Source organism: Pseudopipra pipra, chromosome 1, assembly GCF_036250125.1.
Source record: "Pseudopipra pipra isolate bDixPip1 chromosome 1, bDixPip1.hap1, whole genome shotgun sequence".
Taxonomy (NCBI): Eukaryota; Metazoa; Chordata; class Aves; order Passeriformes; family Pipridae; genus Pseudopipra; species Pseudopipra pipra.
In genome coordinates this window covers 141,006,683-141,028,530 of record NC_087549.1, presented here as the reverse complement: position 1 = coordinate 141,028,530, position 21,848 = coordinate 141,006,683, and the positions used below count along the sequence as shown (strand labels likewise).

Here is a 21,848-nt window from a genome sequence, read left to right as displayed (position 1 = left end):
AGGATTTATCAGTGCTGTCTTAAATGCAATGTATTAAACACATGCATTGTGGATAAGTGGGGTCATTTTCTTAGTGTGGTAAAAATTACCACCATAGGAAGTCTTACGTATATTAGTAATTTGGGCATAAGCTTATCCATTCCTTATACTGGGACTTAATTGGGTCCCAGACAGAATTTGATTATGCAAAGCCAAGGAAGAGCAGGCATGATTTTTTTTCTGAAGCAGTGTTTTCCTGTTATGAAACTGCTGTATGAAGTGGTCTTAATCAACAGCATTGTCTTAGAAATGTAATACTGACCTACAGTGACAATCAGGATGATACTTACATAGAAAATGGAATGAGGAAATGAAATAAAAGAGAAATCCAGAGGATCACTGCAGGGCCAGAATGTAAGCAGTATTAGAAATCAATAGTGAACTGTATTTCGCTCTTCAGGCAACTCATTACCTTAGTACAAACTTCTAAATAATCTGTCAGAAAACTTAAACACCACAATGTTAAGGGTGAGGGTTTTTTTTAAGAGCTGTGATTATCTGTTGAGGTGGGGGATGTGTTCTGGGCATTAAGTTGCTCCAGTGCACCTTTAGTTTGGTTTTGTTATCTGAGCATTCTAAATGTACCATTTCGCACTTTTCAGCAGCCTGAGGGAACTGGCATGATAGATGAAGAATTCACAGTTGCAAGACTGTACATTAGCAAAATGAAATCAGAAGTAAAAACAATGGTAAAACGATGCAAACAGTTAGAAGGCACACAAGCTGAAAGCAATAAGAAAATGGAAGAAAACGAAAAGGAGTTGGCTGCCTGCCAGCTCCGGATCTCACAGGTAAATGTTCCTCTGCAGTATACTTCCTAAATGTTCTTTAAAAATTAAATTCATTAACCTATTAGGGGAAAAAAAGTTGCAGTTTCTTTTTGACTCCTAACAAAGCACATTGTGAGTGAACAACCATAAGATTCAGCTTTTTCCTAGTACTCTTCAGTTTGGATGCTTCTGAGTAGTTCTGAGCGTGACAGGATGTCAGAATTTCTGCAGTCTATCTGTAGCCTGATAATGCTTTTGCAGCACTTGTATTAAATACTAGAGTCCCTGTTTTCTTCATCACCACATCCTTTACAAATACAAGTCTTACAGAAGCAGTGGCTAGTGAGCACTTTGCCTGCTAATGCTTCCAGTTGGAAGTGGGAAAGGTAATAATAGCACAGTAAAATTACAGGAGGCTTGTGTAGCAGGTTAAATTTACTTCTAATGCAAGCAAGGCCATTTTATTGTGATTATTAGAAAAGATCAGTAATGTGACCCCTAACACTTCTGAAAATTGTGATCCACATATGCAGTTTGACATTCCTATATTATGTTTTACATATGGATGATCATCTTTTTTTAAATCAGGAGATGCAGATTTCAGTGCAATCTTTTAAATACAGTGGACCTCTAATAGTATTTAACATTCAAAACATCTCTTCTCCCAGCCAAAAATATATTGCTTTCCAATCCAGAATAAAGATGTTATTTTATAGGCTACGTTGCAGATCTACTTGAGTAGTCATATTCTTCTTAGAATTTTTAGTTGGTACTATTTTTGTTTTGAGATGAGGTTACTTCTTGTTTAAAAAGAAGTATGAACCATTTATGCAGATGTAATTCCATGATACCTGGTTCCAAAGTAAATGAATCTTTTCATCCCACAAGCACGAAGCCAAGATCAAGTCCTTGACTGAATATCTTCAGAACGTGGAACAGAAGAAGAGGCAGCTGGAAGAATCTGTGGATTCCCTTAATGAAGAATTAGTTCAACTCCGAGCACAGGGTAGGACTTGCTTCCCTACACCCCACCCACCACTCTCACCATTTTAAGTATGTAGTGATAAATAGGGATTTGCTTTGTTTAGATTGAAGGGTAGAGCTATAGAAAGGCTTTTTCCTACTAAACATGGGGAGTTAATCAATGCAAAAACATGTTTGTTGTTTGAAAGAACTGCTATGGAGAGGATTAAACTGAAGATGTTACTGATTTAATTGAACTTTGTGGTGGGAGGGGGTCTTTTTCCAAATTTTAAGGTCTTGCCAAGGGAAGGGGAAATTAACTCCATCACCATAGGATTGCCTAGTTACCTGGCTGAAATGTGTTTTCTCTATCCCTACTAGAAAAGGTCCATGAGATGGAGAAAGAGCACTTAAATAAAGTTCAGACTGCAAATGAAGTCAAGGTAAGTTAAATTCATTGTCTAAACTAAAAAAAACAAACCAACCCAAATCCCCACAAAGTGAAGTCTGGTGGCAATTCAAAGCATTTAATACATTCTGTTTTTTTCTAATAGCAAGCTGTGGAGCAGCAAATTCAGAGCCATCGTGAGACACATCAGAAACAAATCAGTAGCCTAAGAGATGAAGTTGATGCAAAGGAGAAGCTTATCACTGAACTTCAAGAGTAAGTGATTGCCATCATTTTAGTAGTGCCAAATGCTTCTGGACTGTGTGAGTACAGAAGCAAAATACAGTGTGAAGGAAGTGGCAAGGGTTTCCTCCAGCAATGTCTTTCTGTCTTGTGTTGTTACTGAATGTGTTGTCTGACAGTTTCATCTGATAGAATATTTACTTTCTGTGTTCAGCCAAAACCAGAAGATGATGCTTGAACAGGAACGTCTTAGAGTTGAGCATGAGAAGTTGAAAGCAACTGATCAGGAAAAAAGTAGAAAACTGCATGAACTTACGTAAGTGATAATGCATAAAACAAATGTGTGTGGCAACGCTTATTCTATGAACTAGTGACCTGATATGCTGAAATGGCTCTCGCTGTATAGGATGCCTATTAAAGAGAGGGATTCTAGGGCCTTCTTGAACTTAACTTTTTTAAAACCTTTGCATTGCCTGAATATTTAAAATTGGAAGTAACATTATAAAAGATATGAAGGCCACAACTATTTTCTGTTAATATGCTAAGGATTGGAGTTATTAACTTTTCAATTTGCAGATAAGTGTTGTATGATCCAAGACTGGAAGAGGCTTGTAACAGTTCCTTTATTCTTTTTTTGTTTCTTGTGCAGTTTAAGTAGTTCGGTGGTTCTAACTGGCTTATTCTTAAAATGAAACAGTTGCATGCTTCATTTATTAATTGCATGGCAAATGACAGACCAGAAACAATGCAGATTTTTTTTTTTTAATTTAGAGTTATATAAGATGCCTGCAACTACTTTTCCAGAGAGGTCTCGAAAATGGATAGGATGCTGAGATATTGTTTAGAATATTTTATTACTTCAGATGTTTATTCATTTAACAGTGAGCTAGCAGTGAAACTGGCTGAGTGAGGAGATATTTTAAGAGGAAAAGAAGCTTTTTGGCTACTTAATAGAAACACTTCATTTTTGTGCAGTCCCTGGTGTTTCTATTCCAACCTTGAGTCATAAAATGAGAAATCCACATTTCTTTCCTGTATTCTGTCATCTTAGTAACTGCAGTGTCTTACAGTTCTGAGAGAGAACATTTTTACTTGTGTAGAAAATGCTTTCATGTTGCATGGGAAGACAGCAGCTCTGTACAGTGATAATCACTAGGTTATATACCTTTACACTGAGATTGTTGTTTATGATGCTGGCTTTGGCAAGCATGCTGAGAGTTAAAACAAAACAAATTAAAAATCCTTATCTGTCACATGATACTTACCATCTCTGCTGGTCAGAGCTAAGAACATTTTTAGGATAAAATCTGTCCAAATATTCACTCTGACTCTGAGAGTCTTGTCTTTTGTTATTATAGAAACTTTTATGCATCTGAATGTACTTGTTTGTATTTCTTCAATATTAAAAGTACTTCCCTCTTTTCCTCTTGCAACTCTTGCACTCCCAATCCATCCCATATGGATTTCTGAGCATGATACCATCCATTGGTTACATCTTTAATTTAAGACTTCAGCTGAAATATGTTGTTTGTACCAGGCAGTGTTTATTACCCTAGTCTCCTAAAACATGAAAATTTCCAGTTTTGCTGGGATGTTTAGGATGACTTTATTGTCTTTCAGGGTCATGCAGGACAGACGGGAACAAGCACGACAAGATTTAAAGGGTTTGGAAGAGACTGTGGTAAGATACTCAGAATAAATTCCAAAGCAAATATCAATACTTGGCTTTTTTTTTTTTTTCTTTCAGAGTTTGTTCGGGTTGTTTTGTTAACTTCTTATCCTTAACTGTAGGCAAAAGAACTTCAGACTCTTCACAATCTTCGGAAGCTGTTTGTTCAAGATCTGGCTACTAGAGTGAAAAAGGTAATGTGGTGCTGTACTGAAACTCGTTGTTTCTGAGAACGCTGCATAACTTTCAGTTTAGAGCTAAATTAGGAATTGATGTTTATGCAGTGTAATTTTCTGGCTCAATTCTAAAATGCAAGTTCAGATTTATACTCAGCCTCCTTTCTCCCTCCCCATGTTACTGCAGAGTGCTGAGATTGACTCAGATGATACAGGAGGCAGTGCTGCACAAAAACAGAAGATTTCCTTCCTTGAGAATAATCTTGAACAGCTTACAAAGGTTCACAAGCAGGTACAGTGAGACTCATTTTCAAGTTCTAATTAAAAACAAACTCCTCAAGGTTCATTTTTATAGAAGTAACTAGCAGTTGGTCATAAAGTAACTATTTTATGGTTAAATACTTCTATATCTTTAGTGTCTCTCTTGATGTAGGAAAAATTTAGTCTATTGTTTTATAATGTAAATTAATTAGCTATTTTAAGTACATATGTAACAAAATAGCTGCATTTAAATTGAAGAAGATCCAAGTTAGCACTTTTTTCACAGTATATCAGTCTCTGGGATTCTTGCCTGTCTCTTATGGAAGAAGGATGTAGAAGTACCTATGTTGGGTAGCAGGTTCTTCCACAGTAGCTGATTTTTTCAAATAACAGTCTTATTGTCACTGAAGTATAGATTTACTAAAAACTTAAGCAAAGTTAATACAGTAGTCCTACTGCTTTGCCTGTTTAGGGGTGGGAGGGTATTTAGTTAGCTCTCCTTATGAAGAGAGGGAGGTGCCAAGAAAACAATCAATTCTGGTTTTGTAGCTGGTACGTGATAATGCTGATCTTCGCTGTGAACTTCCTAAACTGGAGAAGCGACTTAGAGCTACAGCTGAAAGAGTTAAAGCTTTGGAGTCTGCACTGAAGGAAGCCAAAGAGAACGCTTCTCGTGATCGCAAGCGGTATCAGCAAGAAGTGGATCGTATAAAGGAAGCTGTGAGATCCAAGAACATGGCCAGAAGAGGACATTCTGCGCAAATTGGTTAGTAAAGAATCCCTTGCCCCCCAAAGCTTCATCTGTCCCCTTTTTTTTTTTTTTAACCTCTGTGCATATGTGGATCTTTCAGCCCTCATTGGAACTGCCTGTGTGAACGTGATGTATTTTCTACCATGAGTTACAGTTCAGTTAATAGACCATAAGTGTGTGTAAGTCATGCAGTGTGGTTGTTTGGCTTTTTATTTATTTGAAATGGCTCTGGGAAAGGCTTACCAACCTAGAATTCTAGCCTGAATGTGTGTTGCATTTCCTAGAACAAAACAATACACTGAATGTGAGTCTTAATCTGTTGGAATGGAATTGGAATGATCTAATTTCTAAGACTAAGGAGGTATTTCAAGACAAGGAGAAAGATTAACCTGTAGAAACAACAACAAAATTGTCTTGATCTTGTGGAGGAGAGGGGCAGATGGAAACCTACAACATCCTAAGATCCCTAATTACCTTTTCAGTTCTTTGTTCCAAAATGTACAGTACTCTACCACCCTCTCTAGGGACAAATACTGGAGAAACAGAAAGGGGTAGCAAGGTGGTGGCAAGACAGTCATATTCCCTGGGTCCTCCACCTGCCACTACACTGTCAGATGCTGAGGAGCAAGAGAGTGTGTGACCTGTGGAGGACTTAACTGTGCATATTACATTTTAATTGTAAAACTGAAGGACTTCAGTAGTCAATACACTTCTCTTAAATGCTAATACAACTGAAATGAGTGTTGCAATTAAATTTTGCTTGTATTCTGTAGGTCTGCAAAGAGCTGTTGCAAAATAGTTATAATTTTTTTTCTTGGTCACACGAAGTGGCAGCTTGCAGACAGGTGCTTTTCTGTCTTACCTTTCTCTCGAGTGGTCTCCAAGAAAAGAAACAGAATTCTCTAGTGAGCTTACCAGAGGTACACAGCCTCTTTTGGATAAATGTCTAGATGAACTAGTCATGTACTGTAGATCATCTGATGCAGCTGCTACCTGCAGGTGCTTTATATCCCCTCTTGTCTGCTGAAACTTTAAATACTTCTGTTTAATATTACAGAACTTTGTAAAGTTATACCATTGTGCATGTTCTGTCAAGAGCTAAGTGCAAAACTGATTGAAAATACAGTTTATTAAGTGTATGCAGTTTGTGAATGACCTGTCAAAACTGCTGCGTTTTCACTTCAGTTATAGAGCAAATTTTATTTTTATGTGGTGGTAGGTTGACAAAACAGTGTTATCTGTGGAGTAATTGGTATGCAGAACCACTTGCAGAGCAGAGTAGCTACTGACTTACCAATCAAACAGCTGTGGGAAGTACAGCCAGGTGTATAATGATTCCTTTCAGGAGCATGACCCTTGTGAGACCCTCTAGCATTGTGTCTTATTTGAGTTCTTATTGCCAAAAAACAGAACTTTCACAGGGTAATACATTAGATGGAGCAGATAATTCATATGAATTTTTATCAGAAGCTTTGCGAGCTTTAATTCTAGTAGGATCAACAAAAGCAAAACCTTTTCTATTTTCCAGGGCTTGTTGCAGTTGACACTAATCTGTTAGGTTCTCAGAATACCATCCCCTAAAGTTGTTTTCATATTCAAAGTGCATTCAATTGCACTTTGTGCAATTTGTGTGGATAATGTAAAAAAAAAAAATCAGTAAATTTGAATAATCCAAGGTACAATTGTGATGTACATATTTGTAAGCCATGTTTCTTTCCATGCAGCTAAGCCTATCCGTCCTGGCCAGCATCCAGCAGCTTCTCCAACTCATCCAAGTGCAATTCGTGGTGGAGGTGCGTTCACTCAGAACAGCCAGCCAGTTGTACTGCGTGGAGGGGGACGGCAAGACAAAGTGTAAGTTTGTCTTGTAGGATTTTTTTAAATGTGTGATCAAACTACTTTGTACTAGGTTTATTGCAGTTCATTTTGTGGCATAAAGTCACTTGGATAGTCAGATTAACTTCTCTTTTTTTATAGAATTTTATAGTTAGTGGAACAGTATACATGTCCATCTGATGAAGGATGCTGATGCTTTTCTTATAAAACTGGTGTTTGTTGTAAAGTGGTAGTTCTGGGGTTGTTCTGCTGGAATAGAACTAAATGTGAAAACAATCAGTTGGAGATAGTTATCAGTCACAGCCAATACCTATTGTTAGGGAAAGGAGTGGACATATAAATTCTTTTGGCTTGCTATTATCTTTCTAAATATGGTTTCTTCAGGAAAACATTCAGTGATGAAGTAAAAATTACCCTATTCTTATATGTTATTTATTTGATTTTCTTACTGCTTCATGTGTCAGTGATTAGGAATTATATAACAGAAGAACTCATGTCTTCATCCAGTAAACTTAAAATGTTAGCCTAGCTAAAATGCAGTTACAGTAATTGAAATTAATATATGCACTTATTAATCTCCAAAGTATCACTTATTAATGTGCAGATCTCTAATCTCCAACGTAATTACGCAGTGTGGTACTTGATATGCTGAAGTTGCTTTACAGAATCACATGTTTTTAGTTAATGTCTGCTCCATAGTTGGTCTGTTGCTCAGCTAACAGTAATGCTTTACTCTTCATTGTCATCTTCCCTTTTGAATGTGTCTATAAATGTCTTCTAGACATTCCCTTAGTTAAGGTTATCGGCATCTTCAGTTTGAAAGTACACCTAAAATGATTGTGGGGTGCTCGAATCCTGGGTGCTCCTATTCTGAAAGGCTCCAGAACAGCTTACGTTAAACTTGTTTCTATTAGTTTCTTTTTATTAGCTGATTGACTTTCCAAAGCTTTCTCTCCAATTTAGAGAAAATTAGGCTGTAGTACTAGTCAGGGTACCTGGTTCTGTTCAGTAATGTCTCTTAATAAGTATGAGGTTGAAGTGATGGGTACTTTAACTTTGAATAACACCTTGAATGACCAAGGAGCTGGCAGTTCATGGACTCTGGATCATTGACTCTTGATCATTAACACGTTGAGAGTAATCTTTAGATAGCTACTTTGACTACAAAGGCAGTCTAGCTCAACTGTCCAATGTAGAGACATTTAAAGGTATGATTGACCCAATTTATTTTAGTTGTCCTTATTACCATGAGTTTGCACATGCTCTGATGTTACCTAGAATGCAAACTGAAAAAACCTATTTAGTCTCATAGTTCAAGCTTTAGAAGACCAGATATAATCAGCGATAAATGGTTAAAATAGGAATTTGCATCTTGCTATGAACAAGAGCTTTCACTGTTGCTCCTGGAGAATATAAATATGAGACTTGGCACTTTGACTTTTGGACTATGTGTAGGTAAATCATGAAGGAATGCAAAATGGCTAAGGCTTGTCTAGAACATGTTTTTAACAAACAAACCAAAACATTCCCATGTAATATGCTCACATAATCAGTTGCAAAGCTTTCCTGTAATTCTGCTGATGTCATCATGTCCCCTATTGTGGTAGGGGCGAGTAGAGTTTAGCACTTAAAGACAGGAGATTTGTAATTCATTTCTAATTTCCTATCTTATTCTTAAAGGAACCTGTCTCTTATGGAAGCAAAGGAACAAAACTTTTTGAACTTAGTTTACTATTAAATATAAACTTGTTCTGAGCTTGAGAATACTCTGGTGGCCAGGATTATTTTTCTCTGTAGTAATGGCTACTTTTTTTGAGGTTTAATACAGATTATAAGCACATGAACTTCTGATTAGAGAAGAACTTTGGGTAGAGTTGGAACACAACATACTGTTTAACTTTTGGAGACCACTATTTAACGAATTATTCTGGACACATTAAAGAAATACAGAGATGGTAAATTAAAATAATTAATGCCGAATGATGTCTTAATTCCCATTCCATCTTTCCAAAATAGCAAAATCAAAACTTTGCAATAACTGGTGGGTGATATCCATGCAGTTGTCACTAGCCTGAAAAAGCAGCAACAGTCATGGAAAATGGAGCTGGGTTATGAGTGGTTTCTCTCTGTAATGTTTACTCCATTAATGCCATCAAGATTGCACACTCGGTTTGTCGTGCTGTAAATGCTTTGTGTTGAGAGATTCCTTATTTTAAAGTAAGTGTTTTATTAGCACTTATCTGAGTAGTCTAAGAACTGGGCTCTTAAATCTATGTAAATAGTGATATGGTCTACTGTAAATATAAGTCACTTGGCATTTTTGGCTTAACACTGTGATTTTTCTCATTTACAGTTGCTGAAAAGTAAATGCGGCGTGAGAAGTATCCGATATTGTGTAGAGGGAGTCATTCCATGACAATAATCTCTCCATTTGGGGACTGTAGGATTATTTTCTGAAAATGTATAAATTATACCTGGCCTGTACAGCTCTTCCCCCTTCTACAAATTCTGCTAACTGATTCCCAAAAAAAACAAACTAGAGTGCAATTTTGGCGTCTTGAAAAATGACATGTTACTTAAAGTGTAGCTCTGCTTATTACACAGTTTGTCTTTCATGTCTTAAATTTAGTCTGCACTGTGCCAAGCTGAATGTATGTTGAGAAAATCTTAGTTCCAATTTTCTAGCTTAATTTGTGTACATCTTATTGTCTTAGGGAATGTGCAACAGTGTTTAAGTATACTTTCATTTTTATCACTTCACATAACACTACATGTCCCACTGAACTAGGGCGGCACTCTACATCACAGTTTTCTTTTGGAATGCTACATAGAGCATTGGAACTAAATCTATTTGTACAGTGTAAGAATACTGAAGTGCTTACGACAACTGCCACGAGGCACTGCGATCGCTACACCACAGATCTCAAGAGTTCAATATGAACACGGCTGTATAACTGTTATCTCATTAAATGCCCGGTTATCGGGTGACTTAGGATTAAATATTGTACAGTAATAAGAGTAAACCTAAGTTTACAAAAAAGACTCTGGCAATGGATTATCCCATCTGTCCTGTTCCTGATTCTGCACACAGTACAGTCTGGTGGAGTGAAAACATTCTGCTTCATTATGATGAGCCTGTCTGTCCATTTGTCTGTATCTGTGATGGTTCACTTTCGCTGTTTGTAATAGCGAAACGGGCGCAATCTAAAATGTAACTTTATATTCCACTACATACAGTACTGGAATTTTTGGCTAAAATTTTAATTTTCAGTTAGAAAAACCTTTTTCAGCAACAGGCTAACGAATTCAGATACGTTAATAGAGGACACAACTTTTTAAAATTGGTGTATCTGGATATCCCAGAGACACGTGTTTAAAATAATAATAAAATAAAGTGCTACCCTGAATTGTATTTGTAATCCATTTGTAAGTAGGTATATGAAATGTCCAAAGTAGTAGTTGTTGAATATTTTTCTTCTCTTTGCAATAAAGTCCTGTAAAGTGGCTAACAAAATGAAACATGGGTTTTTTTGTTTTGTTTTGAGCTCCAGTACTCCCACTGAGCTGAATCCAGGGTTTAAAATTTTATAGTGTAATTTGCTTAACTTATTCATAGGGTTTAGCCACTATAATTTTTAGAACAGCCTTCTTCTGTATAGAAACTGGCTACCAGGTCTTTGAGAGAGAAGGAACTTAATGTTACTGGAAGAATTTGGTGAGCTTTCCTGACCTGGTTGGTACCACTTTTTGTTCTGGCTTGAATTTTTTTTGCTGGGTATTCATCGGTTATTGTGGAAACAGTAGAAACTCTGTGACTGTTCAGACAGCAAATCACTTTCAACTTTTATATTTTAAATAGGCAAAATATTTATATTTTGATGGATTATAGTCAAATTTTAGACCTTAAACCACTTTTTTCTATTTCTACAGTAGTCTGAATTTTTAATAGTTTGATTTTTAAAAGTTGAGTGTATCAGTTGGAAATCTCACTGTTTTGGAGTTTTCAGCTTTTAAGACAGTTTTGTTCATTAGGGCTGCCAAACACTCCAAACTTACAGTTGTTTTAGAGCACGATTGAAGACAGCATACTGAGCAAAGAAAACTAAAGGAACAGCAAACTATTTTGAATTAAATTTCTCATAATGGAAACAGCACTGTCCATTATTTTTCTCAATGTTAACTACAGGTTTTCAGACCTTCATTTGTCAATGTGCAATCATAAAAACAAAACAACGCACTGAAATGAAGCAGGATTTTTTTCTCATGCCTGTGAGTGGGGGTTTCATTCCTGTAGGTAATTGTCATGGGTTTTGGTGCTGAAAATTGCTGTGTTTAAAAAATTAGATTAAATAGTAACTAGTGTGTAGCTCAGTGTACATCACCTTTTTATATTTAAACTTTTTTTTTTTTTATTTGAAACCTTTTATGACGTTTACCAAGAACTGCCTCTTAAAATGTAAAAAAATTAAAGAAACAAACACACAACTTTCTTTGCTTTCTGGTTTGGCTGTCATGGGTCAGCCAGACAGAACAGTTACTGTATTTTGTAAATTAAAATATTCAGTCTATATGGGGAATGTTCAACACTGCTATTTCAACTTGCAGTCTTTGAATGGTTCTTATTTTTATGTTCCTCTAGATCATATTTTTAAAAGATGGTTTAGGATAGGAACTTGGTGAAATAATATTTATTTCTGGTGAACAACTAAATTATTTACATAACTTAAATGCTGACTCACTACTGTGTGTAACTCTAAATTTGACATGAGGACAAGTCTACCTGTGGAATATGATTTAACTTCAGTACACGTAAGATGCATTAAAACAATTGGTTTGGGGAAGACGCCATATAGTTTTAACTTACCTGCATGCTGTAAATGTATTTGTGTTTAAATAAAGAGAAGAAAAATCTTTGAACTTCTTTGTGCATTTATTCTATTTATTATCTCTACACCTGTTTTTTACATTGTCTCCATATAATACTTTTCACTTCATAGGTTTCATGACCACTTTTGTCTTTGTAAATTGTGATCACTTGATGTCTCTTAACCTCATATCTGTGTTAGTTAATACAAGTAAGCTTTCCCCCACACAAATATCAATATTTAAATCTTAGTCATCAGAAGACTGTTCATAATAGGAAAAGACACACAAGCCAAAAAATCCCAAACCAAACGAAAGAACAGAAAAAAAACCCCGATTGATGCTTATGGAAGTGTTAGACATCAGTTACAGCCATGGTCTATCAGACTTTGCACCCCTCTAGTCTGGGATTACTTTGATTTTCCCAAAGATACACTTGCTATGTAGTTCATTTTTTTAATGGCTTCTCTTTGTTGTGGATGTTTTGGTTTGTGGTTGGTTTGGGTGGGGGTTTTTTGTTGTGGTTTTTTTTTTTTTTTTTTTGGGGGGGGGTGAAGTTTTTGTTGTTTTTTTTTTTTAATATCAACTGGTATATCCTGTTAACGGAAGATGGCTCAGTCACAGCAGTGCAGTGCTGACTTTTGAGTGGATTTGTATCTGCTAGGAGATGACCAACTGAGATGTTTTTAATTGCAGACAATGACTAAGGGATGATCAAAAGGAAAGTAAATCTCCTTTCACGTTGAAGTTTCTGGGGAGCAATGTATGATCCAAAATTACCTCTGAAATTAAGAAAAAATATTACATCTCTTGACAGGGAAAAGGTGTGGTTACCTGCACCGACAAAACTGATACGGAATTCATTGACAGAACAAGTTTGTTCCATTGGCTGGCCTGAGCTGCTTCACTGTTGAATGCACCAAGACCTTGTAACACCAATTCAGGAAGCGTCAAAATGCATCACTGTTTAACATGTGCTATGTGCAAAACTGTCACTTAAGTCCATATTAAGTACGTAATAGAACCTCACTAAATAACACAGAAATCACATCTGGAAGATGATTACTGAAGACTGATGGGTATGTCAGAATTTTTGCCCGGGGAGTTTCGAGCTGATGAATCTTTTTGAGTCCCCTACAGGACTGGTCATCGTTTTATCTTTAAGCACTCCTTGCTGGGGGGAATGACGTGGGACTGGGCAGGGAGGGTAATTTGAGCTGCTGCCTCCTTTTAATGTTCCATTGTGAAAGCCGAAGGTGCAGAGGGTATCATTCAGCTCAGCTGTCCAGTATAATGGGCAGAGGAAAAATTACATGAAGGAAAATACAGTACAAAAGAAAAGAACCTATTTAAATTTGAAAAGGAAGTAAGAGGCTGATGACTTTAAAGTGGAAAGATAGGGGTGTTTCAGGAGCGTTTCAGTAGCGCACTCCCTGTTGTGGAACAGAGCTCAATCCATCGAATGGCTTCTCCTACAGTACCAAGGCAAGTGTTGTTCTGTACCTGCAGGAAGTAACAGCAGTGGGAGAGCAGCATAATCCACATTCTCTGCGTTCCTAAATCCACAAAACTAGGCGTGGAAATGACTCAGAGGTGCCCCCAGGCGTGTGTTAAGGAGCTGTTTCCACGGCTTCTATTGCGAGGAACAAATGCCTGAGAACTGTCCTGTAAGTCAACTAAATTGTCTCCTGCAGTTGGAGACAAATACACTTCACGGCTGATAACACCATATTGAAGATACTTGTGAAACCACTTGCTGTTTTAGTGGATTCTTGATGTGGCTTTTGTCAGGAAATTAAAAGGTTAGAAGTAAATTAGCTCAGCAAAGTGTAAATGTCGGTGTTATCCTGTCTGCTTATCTCCTTCATCAACAGGTCCAATTCTCATCAGCCAGGGGGTTTTGTGCTGTCGAGACAGATGTTTTACATGATCCCCCAGCATCCTATAAGGAAGTGGGTGTTGGCAGAGTATTTCGTGCTGATCTTCTCCTGAGAGGGTGTAAATGATTGTTTAAACGATGTTACTGTAGGAAATACCCTTCAGCAGAAACCATGACAGAACTCAATCTGCTGCCCAGGAAAGCTCGTTTCAACCACTGCGAGTGGTTGTGCCGGCTGCCTTGTGACTGTGGTGTCCAGGGCCTGGTTTGCAGAGGGGGCTGCAGCAGGGTGACCCCCCCCTTCCTGCTGCTGATGGAAGAGGGAAGCTCCTTTGGGAGAGGGTGTCCTCTCACACGTGCACTGGGGGCTGTGCCCTGTCGGGTTCCCTCATCCTGGTGGGTTGTCCTGCAGAGGCAGCACAGCTCCCTCTGCTCACACGCGCTAAGAAGGGAGTCCTGGTTCTGCCGCTGCCACCCTCTGCCCCTTCAGCCTGGAGGGCTCCCCTCTGCCCCCCTGGGGACCTGGGCTTGAGTGCTGGGGAAAGGGACAAGCTGCCTGCTTTTCCTGGAAGAAATTGATATTGCTGCTCCTCCAGGTCTGCTTTCCTCTGGAACATGAGGCCGTGTGCTCAGGGCCATGCAACAGGAGATGAGCTGAGCCACGAGTCTCGAGTGGAAGGAACACAGGCCAGGCTGTGGTGGAGTAATAAAAGTTTCGAGTTTAGTGTGTGACACTTTCTAGATCTGAGGTTCAGCTTACAATAACAAATGATGAGTTCTTCCCCTGCCATGGCTGAGCTCATCCTCGCTGCCCAGTAAAGCACCGTTGTGTCAGTGAGCCCACAAGGATGTGATGAAGCATGAGCCACACTTGTCATCTCACTGCTCAGGGCGGTAAAAACGGAATTCCCATCTGGGGTTAAAGTTCCAGCTGGTGAGTGACAGCCAGCACTAACCTGGCTCATGGCAGCTCCTGCTGTGGGCGCTGTATCGACCCGAGACCTCACGGCCACGAGAGAGCACGGGGAAAGAGGGGGCCTCGTGCGCTGGGAACCGCCGATCCAGGGATCCCTGCTCCCTCCCTTGGATTGGGTCTCTGTTCTTCCTTTGGTCTGGAATCCCGGTTTGGCAGCCAGGCCCTGGATCAGTTCGGGATCCGGTGCCCGTTCAGCGCCAGGGGGCGCGCGGGGGATCCCCTGTGGATACCTTGGGATCGCGATTGATTCCCGGTGTTCGGCAACTCGAAGGTCGCTCGGATCGCCCGCTGTCACCAGCCCGGGGCTCCCGGGCACCGCTGCCCCCCTGCCTATGTTCCCGTGTCCCGCTGCCACGCCAAGAGACACGTGTTCCCACAGCTGGCGATGCAGCTCCTTCCCGCCGAGCTGCATAGGATTGCATCCCGACATTAAAATACTGAGAAAAGCTGCGTGTTATGTTTCAGAACAGGTACCAGAATATTCTCCTAGGCATTTCCCACTCTTTATTTTAACCTTTTTTTCTCTTTTGCTCAAGAAAATACTTTGAAATTTCACAAAAATTTATTTCCTTATTTGAACTGCAAAATAATGGTATAAGATGGAGAAAGTCAGACCTGTGCAGTGGGTGAATCATTATCAAATCAACTCGTAGGTGAAGCTTGAGACATTTTTGTATTTTTCTCTCATTTCCAGCTGACTTGTCTTCACTGATCCACAGACACTTGAGCAGCACGTGAGAGGTGGGAAGAGTCATTCCTGATGAGAAATGGATATTTTTCCCCCACAGTCATTATTGTAGAGGACTGTCAGTTTCCCTTGGCAGCCTGTACAATGGGCTTGCTCTGTAATAAATGCAGATAGCATTAAATTAATGTTTCATTCCCATGGTGACAAACACTGGCATCCAGTTCCAGGGCAGGATAATTCAGTGACAATACGACGGCAAACAAGTACTTTGCCTGTTACAGGCTAATCAGAGATGCAGTGTTCAAATTGGACTCAGAGCATCCACATAGCTTGGAGTGAGTTTATTAACCTGGTCACATGCTGGTGAAAATGAGCTATGGACTGGGAAATGAGAGAAAATGCATTAAAAAAAAATAAAAACACACAAAAAAAGGTGCCAAGATGCATAAAAATAAGCAATTTTAATAAAAAATTTCCTTCTATTCTTCATCCAACTGGAACCTGCACAGGAGTTGTCAGGGGAGGAGAACTGTATGCACACCTGACTGTGGGAGTGTAAGCACAAGTGGAGATGAAGAAGCAGATCCTTGGTTCATATGCTTTTCTGATAAAGCTGGTAGAAATTGGGCTATCAGCCTCAAGAATGGTGGAGTTTGGCTTTGTCATGTTCTCGGTCAGAGTTAGGCAACCTAGGACAAGGCAAGGTGACCCAGAGATGTTTGGAAAATATTGCATGAAAGAGCTGTAGCAAACAAGAGCAGATACCCACCACAGAGAGACTCCAAGGGCTGGTGAGGCCTGAAGGATGAACAGAGCCCCCCAGCACCCTGCTATACTGCTGGGAAGGGACCTGCTGGCCCTCGGGCAAGACCTGTGTCTGAGGCTCCTCTCTCAGCTTCTCCTCTGCTCCCTTTGTCCCCCCCTGCTGATGCATAGCTGGTGGGCCTTCATTAGGGCCAGCAGTGGATGCATCTTTCTTTTGAAGTTGTAATACATATGGGAAGACGCTCCAGAGGGAACAAGATGCTGAGTTTTTTGAGACAACTTGCAAAGAAGAAGAGATTTTGCAAGGACAGGAAATTCAGCCTTCACTATTACAATGTGCCCCAGGGTTTTGTTCTGCACATCAGCAGTTCTGCAGGAGGGAAAGGACCAGCGTCAGCCTGGTAAAACACAGGGTTCCCCTTTCACTTGTGCTCAGCTTTCTGGGCTGTGTGTTTCTGAAAAGGCTGTTTTGCTGCATGTGTTCTCACGGAGAGCAATGCTTCAGTTAGTGCTTGGGATAAAATCTTACGGGTGCTAGTTGCTTTTTACTTTTCATCAGATTAGTTATTTAAAAGCATTTCATTCATGTCCCCTAGAATTAGTCTGAAGATTCTCATCACACTTGTTTTTTTATTAATGAAAGCTCTTGGAGACACATCTGGCATGTTTTATTGATGATAATCTCATGGCTGGAAGCTCATTTTTGGTAGCTATAGCAACAGAACTTTTTTTTCAAATGTCAACATAACTCCATGAAAAGTAGAGTAAGGGGGAGCAGATCATGTAAATTACTAGACAGCTAATAACTCCTTTTTCTGTAACCAATTCTGAGATTTCTAATTTGATACAGTGAATAATGGATAGCAACAAAATCATTTGACAACTACATCTGCTGTGGAAGCTCTTGAAAGCAAATAGCATGGATGCACATGGTGTCTCAGGAGTCCTTTTTGGTGGTTGTCCATTGCTCCCATCCTGCTGGCTTGCAGGGATCACAGGTGGCTGGGGGCACAGACCCTGGAGGAGCAGCACCATGGAGCACATATTTGCAGCCCTCCCTCTGCTGCCTGGACAGGCAGAGGTCTCAAACACTGCTCACAGCAGCAGGGCTCACTCCTGCTCCCAGGGGGAAGAGGTGCTCCCAAAATGTGCCTGAGGGTTAAGACAAAATTATATAGACTGAAATGGTAACTCTCTATAAGTGTACTCTGATGCCTAAAGACCCCTGTGGGGCTGGCACCACCAAGTTGTACTTATCAGAAATTTTCTCAGGTGTGTCTACTCAGGCACAGGCCTCCTCTGAACTAGGGGACATTCAGGTAACCTGGCCTGTGTTGTGGGATGGCTCTTCCCTCTGCTTCCAGCTCCGGTGTTTGGCTCTGAGAGCATTCATAGCCATGTTTCTTCATCCTGCCTAATAGCAGCATCCTGCTTACATTTGAAAATGATGGTGCTGGGACAGCCAAATGAAGCAGTGGGTGGGTGCTGTTACCTCCCTTGCTTTCCCTTAGGGCTTTCCAGCAAGGCAAGTGGAGAACCACCCTCAGCCTCCAGCCAGAGCAGAAAGTCAGATCCAGCTCTGGCTGGCTGACTCGAACAAGTCTGCAAGAAACTACATACGAAGATAAACAGTATTTCTAAAAAATTTCTAGACATTCAAACTTTGACATCATCTTTTCAGAAACTAAAAAAAAAAAAATAGCCCTTTGGAAGTGCTAGTCAGCCCAGTCCTGAGAAAATTGCAGAGGGCGAAGGGCAGTTTCCTTCCCTGGGGGCCCCAACTGCTGCCCAGGTAGGGGCTGGAAACTGTTCCCATCAGTTCTGTGGTTGGTGGGCAGAGCAAAACACTTTGGTGTCCTTAATGTGTTCCCCCAGTTGGTGATTGCATTCCTCAAGTCCCACTCCTAGTGTGGGAGGTCTCCCTGGGCCACACAGCCTCAGGCAGAACTGAGGTTCTTGGCAGCACTCTACAAAGGGCCAACATTAATATTAATAATAATATTATTATTACTATTATTAAAATCAACCATGCAGCTGACTGGCAAGTCATCATCTGGGGGTTCTGCTGCTCCAAATACCACCTCTGTGACCCCCACTTCTGTGCAGTCCTTCTCCCTGCAGCCCCACCAGCAATTCAACACGAGGCTTTCCCTGCATATGCCCTTTCCAGCCCGGAAACTACATAGATCACCCTCTCAAAAACCAGGGTGGGTTGGGTTTGAATTTTTTTTTTTTAATCATCTTTCCTGGGCTGTGTTAAATCTCCATCCACCCCAGCAGCTGGCTGAGGACAGGTCTAAGTGGCCACTTACACCCGGATGCAGCCCCGGCATTCTTTCCCTGTGCAGATGATGCAGCCGCTCATGCGTGTTAATCCCAGCACCAGGTCACTGAGCGGGAACAAGGCGAGGATTGTTCCTCTGGAGTCTGAGAGAAAGCAGGAACACAAGGCATGGTGGAGGGGAGAGAAAAGACACACCACCCCATCCTGGACCACGGCAGAGCTGTGTTTCTGTTGTGCTGTGGGTGATACCCAGGGCTGGTTGCTGGAAGCGATGCTGGAAGAGATGCTGCTGAATTAAAGCTGGCGCGGGTTGGCGCTGACTTGGTGAGACACGTTTCCCCTGAGCTGCACCCACAGAGCACCCTGGGAAAGGAGATAACCATCGGGAAAATATGCAGCTACGGTGCTGGCAGGGATTTGACACAGCAAAATACTTCTGCCGTTATCGGTTTCTGCTGGTTGAAGTGCAACTCCCTGCCAGGGCAGGTCTCCCACTGCTTTAGCAGTTAGAAATTTGGGGAGGTGAGGCCAGTGGGAAGGACCAATTTGCCACATGGTTAACTATGGGCTCCCTGAGGTTTTGCTTCCAGTTCAGTAGGTCAAGTGCATCACTGTGAAGGGTTTGAAATTTTATATGGCAAGAGAAAAAACAGAAGAGTAAAGGTACACCTTAAGAGCAGGTAAAACCAATGTGCCTGGAGAGAATTTCAAAGACAAATGGCCCATGTGGTTGGGGAAAGTCAAGGGGACTTCTTCAGGAAAGTGAGTGTTGTGTTACACTGGAAAGACATAAAGGTGTATAGAGCTTCTCTTTCCTCAACTGAATTTTCCCCCTGCCTTCACGTGTCCCTAACGCTATCCCAGGAAAAGTCTTTCACCTTAAGCAAATGTTTTATTGTATTAGCGTGAGGCCCTCTAACAGAGCAGAGATGGAAGTTTGCCTGGTGCTGCTGCTAGCAGAGGGCAGCATCATTGACAGGGTCATCAACAGAAAATTGAGCGTCCACTGGAAGTTTTGAACTCGTACAGACCTCAGATATTTTAGAAAAGATTAATGAGGCCAACTTTTATTTTAATTCCTGTTGTATCCTTATAGCTGTGTGAGTTACACACCACCCACTCGCATCTAAGAGGAGCCTCAGACAACATAATAACCCAACGTTTAGGTGTATCACAGCAACCTGCCCTCACCCTGTAAGGATCTAGTTCTATTATCTCCTGCTTTTCTACACTTGCAGACATCAAAGTCCCTACATGTCTGTCACCTCCCAGGATACCACAGCCAGGGAGAGGGGAGGTGCTGATCCCTCTCACGCTCAGATTAGGTCCTGGTGGCAGGGAATGTGCTGCAGGACATGTTTCAGTATTTGGTATTCAATACTTATAGGAGTGAGGATGGGAAAGGGCTTTTCAACCTCTGCTGATGAGTGGTGACCTCTAGGCCAGAGACTCATGCTGACTTGACCCAAGAAATATTTACGGATTCTGTACCAAAAGGGAGAACTTGCAGCAGTGGAGCTGAGAGGGCAACAAGGGCTTGCAACATCTCTGGGAGGAGGAAGGGGCTGGACCGGGGGTTCCCACATCTTGGCTGACTAGTTTAACCACAAAAAACTACTAAACCAGTTGGTGAAAGTAACAGCAATGAAACCTGAACCCAGCACCTAAATGAACCAAAACAGAAAGTAATGACTCATGTATGGGTCTACACAGAGGATTCCCTACTCCCGCTTCCCATATACCTTCAAAGAGCTCAAAAACCTCCCCTCTCTTTCTATTTTTTTATTTTTTTTTTGAAGATGAGCTTATAAAGAATATCTGCAAAGTGTTTCAGCCCTCATGGGAAGCAGTGCTGGGCTCTGCCCTCCTCAGCAGCTATTCCAATATCTGCCCAGGGCATGCTGCACTCCCTGTGCTGGCTTTTCATGTTGTGGGTAGGAATCTACTTCTTCTGCATTCCCCATGTAGTTGGGATGTTATGAATGCTATTAAAAAATTTAAATATCACAGGGCACTATTGCAGCCTAAATCATCTCCGTAGCTCTGGTCTGTGTTTGTAGCTAGTAGTGTGTAATGATTGTAGCAGAACTGTTTTCTAGGCTTGGAACCTCTAAATGCCAGACAGAGAAGGAGAGCAGGGCCGTGCATTTAGCTGAGGAGTTAGATTTGTTTTCTGTATATGTTACTGATACGATCATTTGTATTTGACTCAGCATTCACTTAATGCACAGGCATTAACAAACACTCATTAAAGTCAGATAGAAGCTGACTACTGTTTAATACACCAAATACCTCAGGCTACTCATAGCACTACAAAAAGGTTACAGTATTTATTCAGGTGCATATATATATATATACACACAGATGTATACGTATGTATATGTATGTACACAAAGATGTGTGTAAATACATGCATGTATATGTATGTTTGGATTTCTTATTCCTCAAGGCAGTTATGTTCTGCTGATCCTTCAATACCGAGACATCCTTGTGGATGCTCTCTGGTTGAAATGACCTCACTCAGTTTGTGCCGTGAGTGTGGGGCGAGGCAGGGCTGTTCTCACTGTTCATGCAGCCCCAACCCACACAGCCTGAAGTCAGCAGCAGCCCCATCAGTGCCTGGGGAGGCCGTGGCTGGAGTTCCTCCCACTCCAGGGAGCAGAGCAGCTGAGAATGAGCATCCCTCCACACGGCAGGAAGGGAGCAGCTACTCTGCCCCAGCAGGGCATTAACTGCATTAAACAGCTTGGTGCAGATTGGGCCTGCTACTATTTATATGTCCGCTTCCACAGCAGAGTCTGAGTTGGCAACAATCCTGCATGGTGGGCTCCTTGCTGCCGACTCCACGGAGCAGAGTGAACATTCACCAAGTAGCACACAGCACCCTGGAAATGCAGTGTGTCTTTCTAATGCTGTGGTCACACCAGAAGTGCTGGCAGCAGCAAGGCAGTGGCTGCTCCACTGAGGGGGCACCTCGCTGTCAGGTACCAGCTGCTGCCACTTCTGCACCAGGAGGGTGGTAGGAAGCTTCTTGCTACCACCTCTCTTTCTGCACAAGCATCCCCAGAGCATCAGTAAAGATCTTGTTCTGTACTCCGATTCACTTGGAAAAAGATATGTCACTAAATATTGACTCACTCTGCAGAGACTAATACTTTCCAAACAGCTGCATGTCTCTCCTACCCTCTGAAATATTCTTGTGGGGGAGTGACGTGGAATATGTTCCTCTCTGAAATATTATTTTCATTTGATGTGTGTGCTAATGCGTGTGCAATACTGTCAGTGAGATTACCCCAG

General features: G+C 41.0%; 1 protein-coding gene across 1 annotated transcript in view; it reads left to right on the top strand.

Moving 5' to 3' along the window:
• KIF5B (kinesin family member 5B) overlaps window positions 1-12,013 on the top strand; it is a 34,762-nt gene extending 22,749 nt beyond the window's left edge. The window contains exons 16-26 of the mRNA XM_064636966.1: window positions 642-830; window positions 1,698-1,815; window positions 2,154-2,215; window positions 2,327-2,436; window positions 2,618-2,719; window positions 4,024-4,084; window positions 4,195-4,266; window positions 4,436-4,540; window positions 5,059-5,275; window positions 6,985-7,114; window positions 9,450-12,013. Coding sequence (XP_064493036.1) covers window positions 642-830; window positions 1,698-1,815; window positions 2,154-2,215; window positions 2,327-2,436; window positions 2,618-2,719; window positions 4,024-4,084; window positions 4,195-4,266; window positions 4,436-4,540; window positions 5,059-5,275; window positions 6,985-7,114; window positions 9,450-9,456 — 1,173 coding nt within the window. The 3' untranslated portion in view covers window positions 9,457-12,013. The remainder of the gene's footprint in view (window positions 1-641; window positions 831-1,697; window positions 1,816-2,153; window positions 2,216-2,326; window positions 2,437-2,617; window positions 2,720-4,023; window positions 4,085-4,194; window positions 4,267-4,435; window positions 4,541-5,058; window positions 5,276-6,984; window positions 7,115-9,449) is intronic.
• Window positions 12,014-21,848: the final 9,835 nt, after the last annotated feature.